The 19,978-nt window shown below is 37.0% G+C and overlaps 1 protein-coding gene, 2 pseudogenes and 1 gene segment (V, D, J or C); all 4 read left to right on the top strand.

Annotated features, from left to right (window-relative positions):
* The first annotated feature begins 538 nt into the window (after positions 1 to 538).
* On the top strand, positions 539 to 969 carry LOC113151911 (annotated as a pseudogene).
* A 2,318-nt stretch (positions 970 to 3,287) lies between these two features.
* On the top strand, positions 3,288 to 3,752 carry LOC113157500. The segment is given in 2 exon segments: positions 3,288 to 3,349; positions 3,439 to 3,752. Coding segments are annotated over 2 exon segments (363 nt in total).
* Positions 3,753 to 4,759: 1,007 nt separating this feature from the next.
* LOC113149229 overlaps positions 4,760 to 19,978 on the top strand; it is a 251,219-nt gene continuing 236,000 nt past the window's right edge. Inside the window, exons 1-2 of the mRNA XM_026341229.1 lie at positions 4,760 to 4,802; positions 4,890 to 5,181. Coding sequence (XP_026197014.1) covers positions 4,760 to 4,802; positions 4,890 to 5,181 — 335 coding nt within the window. The remainder of the gene's footprint in view (positions 4,803 to 4,889; positions 5,182 to 19,978) is intronic.
* LOC113151960 lies at positions 13,213 to 13,649 on the top strand (annotated as a pseudogene).

Genomic DNA, 19,978 nt, shown 5'->3' with positions numbered 1-19,978 from the left:
CTATTAAGAGTATTTAATGCAAAGCTGCGAACCAGACACAGCAAAATCTTTTCATACTGTCACCCTGGCTGCTCTCAGTATTTCTGCTGGCAACAATTACATAAGTACAGTACATTAAAAATGTGCTTATATGTTTACATTTCATAGTGGATCTCATGCTGTAAAACAGCTCACAGCTTTTAAAGAATAAACACATTTTGCATTTTATGAGTGTGTTTTTTAGAAAACATGAAATGTCTTTAGAAGCATTTACAGTTAAAGTATCTATGCAATAATACACTTCACAATGTGTTTAAATAGGGATACTAATTTATTGTTTCATAAAGCAAAACCAGATATGCATTATTTTTAAATATTGACCACTCTTTCAGTCTTGCTGGCACATTTACATACAATTAAACTACCACAACAGCCTACAGTTCTGTTGTGCCATTTTTTGAGTCTATGCAAACTTAGTGATGCTCCATGTGGCTCAGCTATAAAAACCTCACATCCAACTGTCAGTGGAGTTCACAAAACATCAGCTTTAACATTAATCATGTTTTCTGTAGTTCTGCTGCTGCTGTTGGCAGCTGGATGCTGTGAGTGTCACCGAATTTGTCAACAGGTCAATCTTTTATGCAGTAGAACTTGATATTTTGATGACACAATTCTCTTTTTACAGGTGTGAAGTGTGAACAGCTGACACAGCCAGCCTCTGTGACTGTGTAGCCAGGTCAACGTCTGACCATCAGCTGTCAGGTCTCTTATTCTGTGAGCAGCTATCACACAGGTTGGATCAGAGAGCCTGCAGGGAAAGGACTGGAGTGGATTGGGATGAAAGCTGGTAGTACTTCATACTACAAAGATTCACTAAAGAACAAATTCAGTATTGATGTAGACTCCTCCAGAAACACAGTGACTCTGAATGGACAGAATCTGCAGCCTGAAGACTCTGCTGTGTATTACTGTGCCAGAGACTCACAGTAACACAAACCATCAGTAAAGCTTAACAAAAACCTCTCAGTGTCTGAACAGTAACATGAATCCACCAGAGGAGGAGCCCTCAGACCACTTATGATTTAAAGTTCACTGAGAAAATAAAAAGAAACATTTTACATTAAAATAAAAATTGTAAAATAATATAGTGTTGCGACATTATTATTTTTTTGTTATAAAGTAAATAGAAAATAACTGTATATTGATTAAAATAAAAAGGAAACTTTATGTTTCTTGAAATATTTCACATAAAATACAAAAGTCTTGCAAAATGCATCTCAAAGTTCACAATCCCTGTTTTTATTTATTTATTTTACTTGTATATTAGAGATGTTAGCAACAGGACAGTACATCTACCTTAAAACCAGAATACAATGCTTACGCGTGTTACTGGAGCACAAAAGCATGAGAGATGTATTGTTATTAGACAATTACACAAGACACTTACTATATGTAAGGAAAAAGCTGAAATTTTAAACATAGTGACACTAAGAACAGCTCAATATTATCCTTTCACAAAATACAGATGATTCACTAAAGTCTGCTCTGAAAAATGGAAAATGATTGATTGTGAATATCGAGTATGTTATTAATATATTATATATTGAATATTCACGTAAACATAATTTTAAAAATAATGCTAAAATGTTTTTTCCAAATGTTGTGAAATAAACAATTACATTTGCTGATATTATTATAATGTTATAGAAATCAACATCATCAGTGTGACTCATTCTGTGAAGTTTGTGGGTTTATTTTCATTCATTTAAATAATTTAACCATCAACCATATAAATTCTCCTCCCCATGTGTAGCTGACAGAAGAGCAGACATCAGTTCAGCTTCAACATCAACATGTTCTCTGTAGCTCTGATACTGCTGCTGACAGCTGGATCCTGTGAGGAACTTTCAGTGGATTCATACTGATAAATACATTAGAAACAGTAAATAATTAGATGAATGAAATAATGTTGATTTCTGTTTCCACAGGTGTGTACAGTATTGATCTCATCCAGCCAGACTCACTGGTTGTGCAGCCTGGACAGTCTTTGACCATCACCTGTCAGGTCTCTGGTTATTCTCTGACTGATAGCAGCTATGCAACAGGTTTGATCAGACATTGTGAAGGAAAACCAATGGACTGGATTTTTCATCAGTATGGTGGAAACAGTGGCAGCCTTTATCAAAATAATGCACTAAAGAACAAGTTTACCTACACCAGAGACATGTCTGCTGGAACAGTGACTATAACAGGACAAAATCTGCAGCCCGAGGACACAGCTGTTTATTACTGTGTACGTCGGCCCACAGAGATACAAACTACCAACAGCTCTGCACAAATACTGGCAGCTGGTCACAGTCTTTACATATCCAGTGAAATGTTTCAGTGCTTACAAATGGTAAATGGTAAATGGTCCGCACTTATATAGCGCTTTTCTACCTAGCAGGCACTCAAAGCGCTTTACACTGCATCTCATTCACCCATTCACACGCACAAGCACACACACATTCACACACCGATGGCAGAGCTGCTATGCAGCTGACCTGACTCACCTTACAAGGTTGCTGACTGACAACACATTATGTACAGTACAGACAGTCATGGTCCCCAGAAGACGAATGCTACTAACATGACATACTTTAACTGTCCATGTAGAGCCACCATTAGGCCTCAATTTCAACCTGTCCAAAAATACGGTTCATTACCAAAACAAAACAACAAAGTATTAACTATTGTAAGTAAAATGATTAATAATAAATGACAGCGTTCTTGACTACTTAAGATTATAAACATAAGGATTATGTCTACATAACATCATCATGTTGGCACTGTCATTATATTACAATGCTAATGTTAGGATTTAACTCAAAACACAGGTTTGTCTAAGTGCAGTTCAAAGAACTTGTGGCATGGTTATGGACTCGTATTTTATTTAATGTGTTCCACTGTACATCATGGGTGCTAAAGATAAAGAAAGCTATATTATGTTTGGGTTTGTCTAAAATGATGATTTTACTTTTCTAAAAATGTAAGTTTCTAAAATGCAGCTGCACCAATTCAAACTATTTTTAAATGACAAACATGGCAGCTTTAACAGAATACTTGGCATTACAGTATCAAAAGAAACCAACATGCAGAGTTTGAGTCAGAACGGGTTGAAAAAGTTGCAAAATTAGAGCAATCATTCTTGCTCATTGAACACAAAAGTACCCTCTATAGGTCCAATTCATTCAAGGAGGAGTCAATGCAAAATCCAACACCTTCCACCTCTACTTATCTGATTACAGAGAGAATGACAGAACAGTAGACACACGGTTTAACATGATGGATTATAGAACAGGAGTGCTGCTTCTAACTATCTGCTGGGCAGGTGAAGACTTTTCACTGTTGTTATTTTAAAGTCTGTAAAAATCTAATGGCTTGAAATGATATGACTACATTTGTTTTTTGTCTGAACAGGTGTTAATGGTCAGACGCTGAGAGAATCTGATCCTGTGGTTAAAAACCCTGGAGAATCCCACAGACTGACCTGTACAACCACTGGATTGTCATTCAGCAACTACTGGATGGGCTGGATCAGACAGGCTCCTGGAAAAGGACTGGAGTGGATCGCTAGCATCAGATATGATAGTAATGAGATCTACTACTCTCAGTCAGTCAAAGGCCGTTTTACCATCTCCAGAGACAACAGCAAGGAGCAGCTGTATCTGCAGATGAACAGTTTGAAGACTGAAGATTCTGCTGTTTATTATTGTGCTCGAGAGTCACAGTGACTGGAGTTAGTGTAACAGCTGTACAAAATCATACAGCACTCATCAGACACATGTTAATTGTCTTGTAACATGTAATCTGTAAACAGATCATGAAAAAGTCTTGTTGAAAAAAAAACTTTTTTGAATTTTAGAACTAGAGATTAGCTTCATTAAAACCATTTACAAGATAATACATCACTGATGTCAAGTGTAAAATGAGTAACACAAGGCTAGATATATATTGTTATTGATATATATTGTTATCAATAACAGTTAACATGTTAACTGATTAAGACTGGCTTTATATGTGACACAACCACACAGAGTTGGAGATCAAATTTGTTGATCATTATTAAACATTACTCATAAATGCATGATTTCAGATTTTTTTAAACTTAAAATAGATTTTTGCAGTTGTTATGTCCTGATTCCTAAGAAGCAGGTTTTTTATAATGTGGCTCATAATGTTGCATTATGTTTTTGTGCAAACTCAAACTATTAACAGTCCATTAAAACTACAGCAAATCCTTTTATATTGTCATCTTGGCTACTGTCTATATAAATAAGTAAGTAGAGTAAATAGGCCAATAAAGAAATAAAGGTTACAGTAACAATGATGACGTATCAATCAAAAATGAATTATACATCTCATGTGGGAGTTGCTGACTTTAAAAAAATAATGACAGGAAAACAGTTCACATGAAACTGAATACAGAATCACAGCTTTTAAAGAATGAACACTCTGTTTGTAGATTGTACTGTGGTTCACATTTTCATTGTCACACTTCAGTGTGTAAAGAAGTTGAAATGTCACAAAGTTCATAATCCTTTCTGTTTTAATAGACCAACAATAATGTTTTAAATCTCAGTGAAGATTCTCTATGATCTGGGTGAATTTATCTGGTCGTTGAGTCAGAGCCACCTTTTTGTTTGAGTCTATGCAAACTAAGTGATGTTCCCTGTTGGTCAACTATAAAAACCTCACATCAAAGTCATCAGTTCACAGCATGCCAGTTTCACCTCAGACCATGTTCTCTGTAGCTCTGCTGCTGCTGTTGGCAGCTGGATCTTGTGAGTCTCTCTGGATTTGTCAAAGTGAGCGACTGTTTAAAAGAATAACTTAATCATTTGTCACATAATCTTTTCTCTTTTTAACAGATGTGAAGTGTGAACAGCTGACACAGCCAGCCTCTGTGACTGTGCAGCCAGTTCAACGTCTGACCATCACCTGTCAGGTCTCTTATTCTCTGGGCTACTACACAGCTTGGATCAGACAGCCTGCAGGGAAAGGACTGGAGTGGATTGGGATGAAACATACATCAGCTTCATACTACAAAGATTCACTAAAGAACAAGTTCAGCATCGATGTAGACTCTTCCAGCAAGACAGTGACTCTAAATGGACAGAATCTGCAGCCTGAAGACTCTGCTGTGTATTACTGTGCAAGACAGTCACAGCAACACAAACCATCAGTAGAGCTGAACAAAAACCCCTCAGTGTCTGAACAGTTGTAACATGAATCCACCAGAGGAGGAGCCCTCAGACCATAAATGAATTAAAGACAAGTTCGCTGAAACAAAGTCTGCAAATATATAAGAAAATTTGTACAATCAGCAAGTAACAAAAGAATTACAGATTCTTCATGATCCCAGTCCCCTGATTCTCATGCTGACCCTTTTCTTCCACAAAACAAATTAAATGTTATCAGTCAACAGTTAAACCAAAAATGATGTTTTATATATTTGAGTCTTTGCAAACTCAGGGATTTTCCTTGTTAATTAGCTATTACCGCTCACAGAGACAACGTCTTTACACATATTGTGCATAACTTATATGAATATAACATATTTTCATTCTAATGGCATTTGGTGACATGATCCAGATTACATGAATGTAGATCAAAATAGGAGTCAGACTCAAACACAGCAATTGATCCAGACATTTGGTCTTGTGCCATGGCAGTTTGTCAGTTTTTTGGTTATCACTTGGAAGTCAGACTCCCACTGTGTCAAAGATGATAGTTTGGAAATTACCAGCTTCAACATACTGGAAAGGTTTGGAGTGGACTGGAGACGATTTTTATCTAACTATCAATCTCACCATCAGCTGACTGTCTCATTGTTGAAATGCTGTTTAGCTTTAGGCTGCGCTGTGTTCATGCTCATGAATTTGACTTTAAAAGCAGGATGTGATGTAGGAGGAGCTCACTCTAATCAAATCCACATCAGATTTAAAGGGCTTCACAGATCTGAGAACATTCTGAGCACGTTCTCAACATGGCGTACAGCAGACTAACACTCTTGGTGGTTGTTCTCTTTGCGTCAATTGGGGCTGAAGGTCAGACCATAACAGAGTCTGAACCAGCCAGTAAAAAAACTGGAGAATCCCACAGACTCACCTGTACAACATCTGGATTCAATTTTAGGGGCTCAGTGTGGAACTGGATCAGACAGGCTCCTGGTAAAGGACTGGAGTGGATCGCTTTGGTGCACACATCAAGTACACCTATCTATTACTCCCAGTCCGTCCAGGGTCGATTCACCATCTCCAGAGACGACTCCAGCAGTAAAGTCTACCTACAGATGAACAGTCTGAAGACTGAGGACACAGCCGTGTATTACTGTGCCAGAGAGACACAGTGAGAGACAATAACAGGAGAGTCATACAAAAACTACTTCCTCTGTTTACAACTGAATACCCAGTTTTGTTGATTTTACATTCATTGCAAAGCAGATTTCTGTGAACATGCATAGCCAAAATCCCCACTTTTATTTTTAATATTTAAGTTTTGATAACACTTGTTTTATTGCTACATAAATTACCAAACAATCCACATTAAACCCAGACTTTTATTGTCATGAAATGTAATTAATAAAATAGTGACTTTAGTATTTATTATTACTTTTTATTATTATTAGTAGAAGTAGTATTTCAATGTTACTATCATAGTTCCTCTATAAATAAAATGATGTAGTACAGTATATATTATATTATCCCACATGTTGGTTCAGTTGTTTTCATTTAGAGGATCCAATTTCCTCTTACGTTTCTTCAAACAGCTAAAAAATCTGAATCAATTTTTATATAGAATCCAGCAAAAAGTTATTTTACACAATGACCAGGGACAAAAATATCTTGCATGTGTTCACTTTGAATATAAAATAACACTGAGCAGTCTCCTATTTCCTGTCCTGCATATATGCAAACACAGCTTTCTATGGTGCAGTTATAAAAACCTCACATGAGAAAGTCAGTAGAGGTTAATGAGAAGCAGAAGCTGCATCATAAACCATGTTTTCTGTAGCTCTGCTGCTGCTGTTAGCAGCTGGATCCTGTAAGTCTTTTTGGATTTGTCAGTCTAAACCTTATTCTGTGTATCTTAATGACCTGTAATGCAACGCAATGTGTTTTAATATGTTTTAAACAGGTGTGAAGTGTGAACAGCTGACACAGCCAGCCTCTGTGACTGTGCAGCCAGGTCAACGTCTGACCATCAGCTGTCAGGTCTCTTATTCTGTAGACAGCGACTTCACACATTGGATCAGACAGCCTGCAGGGAAAGGACTGGAGTGGATTAGTAGAGACACAAGCATCAAAGACTCACTAAAGAACAAGTTCAGCGTCAACTTAGACTCTTCCAGTAACACAGTGACTCTAAGTGGACAAAATCTGCAGCCTGAAGACTCTGCTGTGTATTACTGTGCCAGAGAGCCAGCCACACAATATAATAACCATCAGCAGAGCTGAACAAAAACCCCTCAGTGCTTAAACACTTGACATGAATCCACCAGAGGAGGAGCCCTCAGACCACTACTGATGTTTAGAGAGAAAAACATGTTGCATCTTCTTTACTTCTTGGTTTGTGACACAGTCATTTCTGCACATTCAAATGAGAAACCAGTTTAGCACAAATTCATGTGGTAACATCTGTTCATAAAAAATTAAAGAAATTCTCAAACATTAATTTTCAGGTGAGTTTCATGTTACAGCATTTGTGAAAATACATTTGGTGAATTATATCTTACTTTATGTTAAATCTTACAAGATGTTCTTGTAATTGAAAGGTTCACACAATGTGACAAGAAGAGAAAATGGGCCTGGCTTTATTTATTTGATGTTTTTTTAGAGATGCGCTCTGAGGACTGGAATAAAGCAGCTCACATTAGACCAGCTTAAGTTAGTGTTATCATCAAAACTAATTATTAATATTGATTAACACAGTTATGAAGCAGGAACAACTACTACTACTACAACTATTTTGTTTTAGTAAACTGACATCTATTGAAACAGATTTGTCTGCAAAATGTTGCAAATCTTAAATTTATTGTTTGAGCTTTATATTCTTGCAGTTTCTAACTTTGGGGGATTTTAAAGCACAATTTTAATTTCCTCATTTGATATCAAATATCTAAATTAAAAATTTAGAGTTACACAATTCAAGATTAATGGTTACAAATGTCCAAGTCCAAGTCCACCCCAGCACTATTCTTACTGTGAGGAGGAGTCCATGCAAAATACGTTTCCCACCTCTACATATCTGTTTGCTGAGATGAAGACAAAGACCAGTGGACACACAGTCTAACATGATGAATTATAGGACAGTACTGCTGCTTTTCACTATCTGCTGGGGAGGTGATGATTTTCACTGATCTTAATTTGTCACATTTCCGTTTTCTATTCCTTTCTTAGTTTTTTGTCTTTGTCTTAACAGGTGTTGATGCTCAGACTCTGACAGAATCTGAACCAGTGGTTAAAAAGCCTGGAGAATCCCACAGATTGACCTGTACAGCCTCTGGATTCACATTCAGTAACTATGCAATGCACTGGATCAGACAGGCTCCTGGAAAAGGACTGGAGTGGGTTGCATTTGTCAGTAATCCTAGTGGTTCTACCACTCGATACTCTCAGTCAGTCCAAGGTCGTTTTACCATCTCTAGAGACAACAGCAAACAGCAGATGTATCTGCAGATGAGCAGTATGAAGACTGAAGATTCTGCTGTTTATTACTGTGCTCGACACTCACAGTGACTGAAGTTGTTAGAGAAGCTGTACAAGATCCTCCATTGCAGCCTTACTGGAATAATAGACCACAGTTATCATATGTCCTCAGAGCTCAAGACAATTTAAATAAATTAAAAGGTTATCCCAGCTGTCATTGAGATAGAGCTTTGTTCTGTTGATGTTTTTCATAAAATTGTATTTGTTGGGCTTTTAAAGGTGTCCACTTCCCAAGACAATATTTTCAAAGAAGAATATTATTTCAATATAACTTGCAATAAAATGTTTTGGACAGAGATGTGAGTGGCTGATAGGTTAATTATAGAAATAATCAAGATAGTCAGTAAAGTATTGTAAAATAATTGTGCAGACAAATCGTTTATGCAAATGTTTAATCTGAGATGTACACTGCCCGTCCATAAAAAAAGAAAAAAAGAAAAATAGAAGTCACCAACTGGATTTAACTAAGCAAACAGGTGAGAGCCTCCCACTGAATAATTACTGCTTGGATGTAAATGGTTTACAAGAGCAGTGAGTATTTGAGACTCAGCCAGTAAAGTGATCCCAACTAGTGTCAAGTGTGATGAATTGTTCAACTTGAAATAGAAACAAAAAGGAAAGATTCACAACTCTAGAGCGACACAATCAGTGTTAGAGTAAATTGTGAAGCCCCAAGGTAGACTGGCACCCTGTCCATGGTGTACCCCGCCTCTCACCCACTAACAGCTGGGATTGACTCCACCAGTTTCCCTGAAAACATTAAAAGGAAAAGCTGTTAATTTAATGGATGGATAGATGTTTATTACTGTGTGAAAGCAGCTGAATCACTGTGACTGACTAATGGACGTTCATTTCGCAGTTTCCTCAAATGTCTGCAGTTTCCTTCCTGTGAGGTGGAGTAAATGCAAAACTTTAAATGTCTTCCACCTCCCTCCACCTCTATTTATCTGACTGCAGATGGGATGACAGAACAGTGGACACACAGTTTAACATCATGGATTTTAAGACAAGACTGATGCTTTTCACTATCTGCTGGATAGGTGAAACCTGTGACTCTTTAGTTTGATAATATAATAAAAAATAATAATAATGTCTTCTGCTGTAAGTTTGCTGCATGTGATGTTTTGCTTTTCTTGTCTTGGCAGGTGTTGATGGTCAGACTCTGACAGAATCTGAACCAGTGGTTAAAAACCCTGGAGAATCCCACACACTGACCTGTACAGTCTCTGGATTCACATTCAGCAGCTACTGGCTGCACTGGGTCAGACAAGCTCCTGGAAAAGGACTGGAGTGGGTTGCCTGGCATGATCGTGGTAGTGGCACCAGCAAATCCTATTCTCCATCAGTTCAAGGCCGTTTTACCATCTCCAGAGACAACAGCAAACAGCAGCTGTATCTGCAGATGAACAGTTTGAAGACTGAAGATTCTGCTGTTTATTATTGTGCTCGAGAGTCACAGTGACTGAAGTCTGTCTAGCAGCTGTACAAAATTGTACAGTAGAGTATATTGCAATACAAATATTTATCAGAACATATGTTTAAAATGAACGTTTGAGCAGACAAACATAAAGTGGCAGAACAGTAGCTGTACAGGCTAAACATAATTTGAGTTTAAATACTCACAACTCTATAGGTTTTAAGGACATTCATAAATTACATAATTATTTAGCTGCAGTCTAAACAAACATAAATAAATAATATTTCAGCTTGATCCTAAATTTAAACACAGTTGACACTTGTTTAACTGCATGACTGTGAATTATCAGGCTTCATTAACAAGTAACTTTAAGCTTTGAAATGCTTTTTATGACAACAATAAAATAAAATAAAACAATATAAGAAACTATAATAACCACATCTCTTGATTTAGCTCCAGGCTGAGCCACAGCCACATGATCATCATTTGTCATATCCTTTCCCAAACTTATAATCATTCTTCTAACACCCCTGTAAAAATGTCAGAAGTCATCAGTGGAGGCTAAAGAGAATCAGAGGCTCACATGATGTTCACTGTGACTCTGCTGCTGTTAGCAGCTGGATCCTTTAAGTCTCTCTAGATTTCTCATAGTCCATAATTCTTCTTTTGCAGTCTAGTTCACTGATCTTAACTTTTTGCCTTCTTAGGTTTTTGTGTTTGTCTTGACAGGTGTTGATGGTCAGACCTGACAGAATCTGAACCAGTAGTTAAAAAAGTTCACATCAAAGTTTTTCATAAAATTGCTTTTTGTTGGGCTTTTAATGCTGTAGGCTTTCTGCCACCCAAACACAACTGAACATTCATCCAGTACAGGAAGAAAAATCAACTTGTTTATTTCGTTTCACAAATGATCAAGAGTTTCATTTCCTGAGCAGCTGTTTTCTTTTGGGAGCTCAAAGTTTCTATACATTTACATTTATATTCAATGATTTGGCAGATACTTTTATCCAAAGCAACTTAAAAGTGCAGTACAATGCATGTTGTTGTGAAGTTGTCATAAATGTCTGTTTTCTGTTTAGGAGAGTGATTCATAATGAACCACCATTTATCTTCTGGTATCTTCTGTCATATATGTATGTGTGGATAATAACAAGACAACAAACTACATTTCTTCCAAGTCAGTCTGACATTAGATCAAATACAGATTAAACTTGAACACAACTTAATGAAAAGTGTCAATAACAACATAACAAAATGCAATAAATATTACTCATAAAGAATGAGTAAAGAACTCATGAAGGCTTTTTTTTTCATTGCCACGATTTCACATTTCTCAGTAAAAGTTAAAAGTTAAAAATTCCTTCTACTGTGAAACATTATTACTGAGTTTTTAATGTCATGTTCACTGGTCCAAACCATATTTTTGTCCACAGTTCAATAATATTAGTGTTTAATTGCATTATATGGTGAGATGACAATAAATCTTATTTTAAAACTTAAAAACTTAAACAGCAAATTACACAAATAAACATATCAGACAAACACTTCACGGTCATTCTTTCCCAGTTTAACCAGATGAACCTCATCTATTTGATCATATTCTGTATATTATGTCATGCATTGTAAAGATTGATGCACTCTGTTATTTCCTTATCTTCTCAGAGTGAGGAGATGATGCAAATCACACTTGTCTTCCTCTACTTATCTGTCCGCAGAGTGGATGACAGAGAACAGTGGACACACACAATTTAACATGATGGACTGTAGGACAGGACTGCTGTTTTTAACTATCTGCTGGGCAGGTGAAGCATTTCACTGATCTTGAATTTAAATAGTTACATGTCAGTGATCATAACATAAAATATATATATATATTTATTTTTGTTTGTTTTGTTTTAACAGGTGTTGATGGTCAGACTCTGACAGAATCTGAACCAGTGGTTAAAAAGTCTGGAGAATCCCACATGTTGACCTGTACAGCCTCTGATTTTGACTTTAGTAGCTCTTGGATGGCCTGGATCAGATAGGCCCCTGGAAAAGCACTGGAGTGGGTTGCAACTATTGAGTATGACAGTGATAGGATCTTCTATTCTCAGTCAGTTAAAGGCCGGTTTACCATCTCCAGAGCAAACAGCAGAAACCAGCTGTATCTGCAGATAAGCAGCCTGAAGACTGAAGATTCTGCTGTTTATTACTGACGTTGGTCAAGCAGCTGTACAAAATCCTACAGCACATTCCTTATCACAAGCACCTCTCATATTTTTGATTAAGCAGATTTAGCAGTTTTTATTGTTGTTTATTATTGAAAATGAAATATATATATATATATATATATATATATATATAATTATCAACTAAATAAAAAATAAAACAAACAAAAAAAAAACATCCATAATCCAAAGCGCCTGTTCTCTTAAGAGGCTCAGGAGTAATGGAGCCTATACCAGCTGTCATTGGTTGAAAGGCGTGGTACAATCTGGACAGGTCGCCAACTGATCACATGGTTGACATACAGAGACAAATATTCACGCTTATTCTTAAAAAGATAGAAGGATGCCAGACTACCCAGACAAAATCCACACAAACATGGGGTGGACATGCAAACTCCACTAAATAGGCCGACCCATGGAGTCAAACCCGGGTCCCTCTTGCTAACAACTACATCCTACAACAAAAAACAGAAATATTGAAATCTTGATATAGCCGTCCCGTAGTTATATAGTTATGAGTTAATACATTTTGTAAAGTTTTATAAAAGTCCATGTATAAAATTCTGACAGGCATTGATCAAACCGCATGACCAAAAAGTGAAACTAAGGTGTCATGCATATCAAATTAGACTACTAAATGTTTTGTATTACTGATGTCATTGTTAACTAATTGGTGGAAAAGACATGATCAGTGTCAGGAGAATTATTTTTTTAAGGGAACTGCTGCACCAATAATAAAGCTCCAAATGGACCCTTGTGGTCTCCAGCTAACGTGTCTCTATGCAAACTCAGTCGTTATCCTTATGACTCAGTTATAAATACTTCATGTGACAAAGAGGATTAGATCCTCGTTTTTCTTCAGCTTCAACATAAATCATGTTCTCTGTGACTCTGCTGTGGCTGTTGGCTGCTGGAATCTGTGAGTCCCTGTACTAGTAAATTATCACAGTCGACTAAAATGTAACTTCATTTGTCAATAAATATGTTTGTTTTTAAACAGGTGTGAAGTGTGAACAGCTGACACAGCCAGCCTCTGTGACTGTGCAGCCAGGTCAAAGTCTGACCATCACCTGTCAGGTCTCTTATTCTGTGAGCAGCTATGTCACAGCTTGGATCAGACAACCTGCAGGGAAAGGACTGGAGTGGATTAGTAGTGACAGCACTGTCAAGGATTCACTGAAGAACAAGTTCAGTGTTGATTAAGACTCTTCCAGTAACACAGTGACTCTAAATGGACAGAATATGCAGCCTGAAGACTCTGCTGTGTATTACTGTGCCAGAGACCCACAGTAACACAAACCATCAGTAGAGCTGAACAAAAACCCCTCAGTGTCTGAACAGTTGTAACATGAATCCACCAGAGGAGGAGCCCTCAGACCACAAATGGTTTTTCACCACTTAACAGAAGTCTGTGACTTGCGAGATTATGGTTGATAATTTCAATCAAATAAAAGGTGAAATGTAAAATAAAAGAAGTCAACAGTGTTTTAAAATTTAACAGCTACAACTTCTGTACCATTAAATAGTATGAAGCTGACAATTGTACTGTACTGTACACATTGACACAGTGGAAACTAAATAAAAATGTAAACATATAAATCAATGACTTCAGCTGAGAAACTGCTTCAGAAAGATCATCATCTAAAAATAATTGAATCTCCCCCAAAAACTTCTGTCATGTACACTTCATAACTAAATTACATTTAAGCACTACATTCTATTAACCTTGAGTAACTGTATAGTACACCTGAACATGTTTAAATAAACAAATAAATGAAACTGGAACACACTGATAAACACATGTATGACTTCATAGGAGAAGACACTGATTGAAACAAAAATGGAACCACGTGATTATTTGTGTCAACAGATAACATAAAGTTTGTACTAAAATTTATAAAAATAAAGAGAGAATATGATGTATGAATGACTCCAATGAGTTTAAATAAAAAAGAGGAAACTATTTACATATGGAGGGATTCTACATTTCTGAAAATGTACAATGATCTTTGTGAAATATGGTGTGTTTCTTTTTGAGGAGGAGGGGTCAATGCAAAACTCCGACATCTTCTACGTCTGTTTAAATACAGATTGAAGTACAGAAGCTTAATCACTCAAAGGCACACAGTAGATGAGACAGTTGACTTTCACAATGATCAGATATGATTGTTTTGTTGTTCTCCTCCTGTTATTTAACTTGTCTGGTAAGGATAATAGTTTTTTCTTTCAAACATATTAAGAAAGTTTGGCCACATTACATCAGGTATTGTAATGAGCTGTTTTTATTTTCTGTAGGTACTGAAGGTCAAACACTGACTGAGTCTGAACCAGTGGTTAAAACACCTGGAGAATCCCACACACTGACCTGCACATATTCAGGGTTCAGTAGTGATATACATTGTGCTTGGATCAGACAGGCCCCTGGAAAAGGACTGGAGTGGGTTGCTTACATCAGCAGTGGCAGTAGCTACATCTACTACTCTCAGTCAGTCAAAGGCCGTTTTACCATCTCCAGAGACAACAGCAAAAAACAGGTGTATCTGCAGATGAACAGCCTGAAGACTGAAGATTCTGCTGTTTATTACTGTGCTCGAGAGACACAGTGACACAAGAGGAAGTAATACAGTACAAAAAGGAGGAATATTAGAAAAATACAAGATAACATTAACAGTGGTTAACTATTGTTATCACATCCTCAATAAAATGGTTTGTTTAGACCAGTTTTGTGCAGATCTGGTGTTCTCCCATTTCAAGACACAATATTCTTAATAAATACATTCTGTTGACAGAACACTGAGGATTTCAGACGACTTGTTTGATTTATGTTTAGTTTGTGAGGAATATTTAAGAAATGTCACTGATTTAAGTAAACAAAATTTTCATTCACTTGTTAGACTCAGGAAAATGAAAATATGTTTCCAGATAGTATCCTGTGCAAGATCACATACACAATGTGTTTTTCAAAAGGCCTTCATCATCTTAAGTCTTAAGACTTAATCCACCCGCTGGTCATGATCCTACATGCTTGTCACATGATTCATTTCCTTAGTTTTTTTTTCCATAATTCTTTCATAGCTATCAGGTGAAACCAGCTTTCTCTCCATATTTACCTTCTGCCTTTCCACAGTCAAACTATCAAACTATCTTAAAAAACTATTCCTCTCCTTTTGAAATCATGCTGTCTTGCTTTTATTTTCTGTACTTGCTAGACTCGACAAAATAACTAATTAATTTTGAACTAAAATACCTTTACAGTATGTGTAAACTGACTGATGATCACCATTTCATTACCATTCCACAGATTTCCATGTGACCTTGACAAGTTTCTTTTTATTATGGTTATTTTCATTATACATTTATGCATTTCCTTTGTTTGTTTGTTTGACCACCTATATTGACAGTTTTAAAGGCCTCACTGCCTCAGTACATACAGTATGTACACGTATACATACAAAAACTATTCTACAGACGGGGTCACATAAGCAATGTTTCTACTGTCTTCATTCTTGACAGGTGTTTGCTAACATGTTGTAGTGTGAGTCACGAAATGTAAATTGCCAATTTAAAGAAATATTATTGTTTTGAACTTTTGAACTATTGATTTGATCATCTAAGTATCATTAGATGACCAAATCAATACCTGAGGGAAATTCAATTTACTGTAGTTCCTCTCTGTGAGGAGGAGTTAATGCAAAACCCAAAAGTCTTCCACCTCTACTAATGTCACTGTAAAGAGGACGACAGAGAACAGTGGACACACAGTTTAACATGATGGACTACAGGACAGGACTGTTGCTGTTTACTCTCTGCTGGGCAGGTGAAGATTGTGAAAGACTTGAAGTTGTCTTTAAAACATCACTGTCTCAGAGAAACTGATTATTTATTATTTTTACAGGTGCTGATGCTCAGACTCTGACAGAATCTGAACCAGTGGTTAAAAGAGCTGGAGATTCACACACACTGACCTGTACAGTCTCTGGATTTTCACTCGGCAGCTACTGGATGAGCTGGATCAGACAGGCTCCTGGAAAAGGACTGGAATGGATTTCTACTGTAATTTTTGGTAGTGGTAGTACCCACTACTACCCTCAGTCAGTCCAAGGCCGGTTTACTGTCTCCAGAGACGACAATAAACAGCAGGTGTATCTGCAGATGAACAATCTGAAAACTGAAGATTCTGCTGTTTATTACTGTGCGCGAGAGTCACAGTGAGTGACTTTGACTGTGCAGCAGTACAAAAATCCTACAGTAGTCATCAGGCACCTATAGTTGTACCTCAAATATTTGATGTGCTCTTTTCAGGTAGTTAAAAAAATCTAGATTATAATAACAATTAAGTTATTTTTAAAAGTTTCCTACAGCAGTGGATATTAATCATTTATAAAAACCAAATACAGTAGTTTTAGTCGAGATGTGGCAAATCAGTTCATGTCTGGGTGAGAAAAAGGATAAATCACCCAAATCTTTTAAGAAGTCTCCTAGCTAAGTCCAGTTACTGGAAAACAGCCTGTCACAACTTTTTGGATGGCTCAAAACCATCACAAGGCACAGACTGAAAGCAAATTGAGTAATTTATTGCAATAAATGCAAAATACCAAAACAACTGAAAACATAATTATGCACAGTAATCAGTGTAATCAGTCATGTAGGGGTGTGCATGTGTGTGTGTGTGTGACAGAAAGATCGTAAGTGTAAAGGATAATGTTGAATCAGATTCATGGCCTGTTTCACTTCACCTCCTGATTTCTGCTGCCTGATATTAGAAATGAAAAGATATAACAAATCCATATCATATTTAAAATGCAAATGTAAAAGGAAAGTAAATTGCTCCGAAATGACAAGGAGTTATAGCTTCAGCTTATTTTCCTCAAGTTCACTTAAGTTTGTTTTACATTTTCAGAGCTACTATAATGACAAATTAACTATTCAACTCAACCTGAACAACCTGAAGTTAACTCGTAAAGACAGTAGGTAGGTTACAAAAAGTTCAATAGTACATAGTTAAAAAGTATAATTAGATTAACAAAACAATAGCTGAGAGAAGTTCAATCTGCTGTAGTCCTGTTCTACCTGTGAGGAGGAGTCAATGCAAAACACACTTTTCACTTCTACTTATGTGACTGCAGAGAGGACGACACAGATCAGTCTGCACACAGTTCAGCATGATGGACTTTAAGCCAACACTGCTGCTTTTATTCTTCTGGGCAGGTGAAGAATTTAATTAAATTTTATTTATCACTGTCTCTACTTTAATGCATGTACTGTATTGATTTGCTTTTCTTTGTATTCTTATCAGGTGTTGATTGTCAGATTCTCACTCAGTCTGAACCTGTAGTTAAAAAACCTGGAGATACACATACACTGACCTGTACAACATCTGGATTCACATTCAGTGATCACTGGATGGGCTGGGTCCGACAGGCTCCTGGAAAAGGACTGGAGTGGATCGCATTTATCAGCAGTGGCAGTGGTAGTAGCAAGTACTACTCTCAGTCAGTCCAAGGCCGTTTTACCATCTCCAGAGACAACAGCAAACAGCAGCTGTATCTGCAGATGAACAGTCTGAAGACTGAAGATTCTGCTGTTTATTACTGTGCTCGAGAGTCACAGTGACTGAAGCTGGCTGAGCAGCTGTACAAAAATACTACATCACTCAACTTTATTGTCATGATAGACCCTGAAATCAATATTAGAAGTGTATGAGACCAGAGTTCACTCTTCTCCTCACCACCAAACTCTTAAAAGGCATAATAGGACTGGTTACCAAAACATCTGAGCTTAAAGAAACACATTTGCTCTGCTTTTCACTTTCAAAAACATCATGTTTTCTGGACTGTTAACACTGACGTGTACACAGATGAACTGTAATGTGAGATTATGTAATATCTAAAAACCCTCAATTTGTTATTATTATTATTTTATTTCTTTATCAGCATAAACAACTTAGACAGAACAACATTTTGTATATTCCTCTGTTTATAAGACAGTTCAAAAGACTGGTCAGACTAAACTTTAGGTTTGAAGTCTCTATACTTCTCTGAGCTGTACCTCTAAAGCCTTGGATGAATCAAAATGCAAATTCACACACTGATGCAAAATTTCCATCTTGTACCTGCACAATACACTATACATAAATGTTCTTGATCCATCTGCAGGTGCATAATCAGACTCAGCTAAGTTGTCAGTTCACAAAGTGTGAATATATGACACAATGTGTTGCATTGTTCTCTTTAAAACACTAGAGGCCAGTTAGTATACAGGAAGTGTTTCTGCTCTGTGAATAACTTTTCAACTCATAAGGCAAACTGACTGACACTCAAACCCTGGAATGATCCAGAGATTTATATTCACATCAGATAGAAAATGGTTTGATGCAGTGACTTCAGCTTCATCTGTTCATTTAGTAGCAGTTCACCTATTCAAATAGCCATAACCCTGTCTACAAAACAGTTACAGTATAAACAGCAGGAATGAAAAAAAGAACTACAACCGACCCTGAGCCTGGTTCTGCTGCAGGTTCTTCCTCTAAAAGGAGTTTTTCCTCTCCGCTGCTGCCTAGTGCTGCTCAAATTGAATTGTTGGGTTCTGTATATAATTACACTCTGTGAGGTCTTAAACCTTATACTGTAAAGTGCCTTAAGATGACTTCTGTTGTGGTTTGGCACTATCCACAAAATTTAATTGAATTATATTCAACCTATGAAGACACACTCACAATTTTATTATTTTTCATCTTATCTCATTATCTAAATGTGCATGCTGTTCAAAAATAATCAAAAGTCAACTCCATCCTCCCTCTGAGGAGGAGTCAATGCAAAACTCAGATGTCTTCCACCTCTATATATCTTTCTGCATAGAGGATGACAGAGAACAGTGGACACACAGTTTAACATGATGGACTACAGGACAGGACTGTTGCTGTTTACGCTCTGCTGGGCAGGTGAAGACTGTGACAGAGTTGAAGTTGTCTTCAAAACATCACTGTCTCAGAGAAACTGATTATTTCCGTTATTTTTACAGGTGTTGATGCTCAGACTCTAACAGAATCTGAACCAGTGGTTAAAAGACCTGGAGATTCACACACACTGACCTGTACAGTTTTCACTCAGCAGCTACTGGATGCACTGGGTCAGACAGGCTCCTGGAAAAGGACTGGAGTGGATTGTTCTGAATACTAATGGTGGCAGCAACTACTACTCTCAGTCAGTCCAAGGCCGGTTTACTGCCTCCAGAGACAACAGCAAACAGCAGCTGTATCTGCAGATGAACAGTCTGAAAAGTGAAGATTCTGCTGTTTATTATTGTGCTCGAGAGTCACAGTGACTGAAGTTGTGTGTGCAGCTGTACAAAATCCTACAGACGTCATCAGAGTCCCATTAATTTCCATGAAATACTGTACGCTCTCAGTTCTTGCAGGATGAATGAAAAATTAAATAATTCTTTAACGCCCCAAACATCATGTGATAGCATAGAAATGATTTATCTCTAAAAAGGTATTTGCTTTAGTGAAGAATGTGAATAGGAAAAAAAATTGGTTACAAAACGTCACATATATACAGTAATGAAAAAGATATATTGTGATGATCATTTTCTCAGAAAAGAGCAAAGAGCTTACTGAGGTG

This window comes from Anabas testudineus, chromosome 8, assembly GCF_900324465.2.
Source record: "Anabas testudineus chromosome 8, fAnaTes1.2, whole genome shotgun sequence".
Lineage (NCBI taxonomy): Eukaryota > Metazoa > Chordata > Actinopteri > Anabantiformes > Anabantidae > Anabas > Anabas testudineus.
The sequence above is the reverse complement of the archived record's forward strand: the minus strand, read 5'-3'. Positions and strand labels throughout refer to the sequence as shown.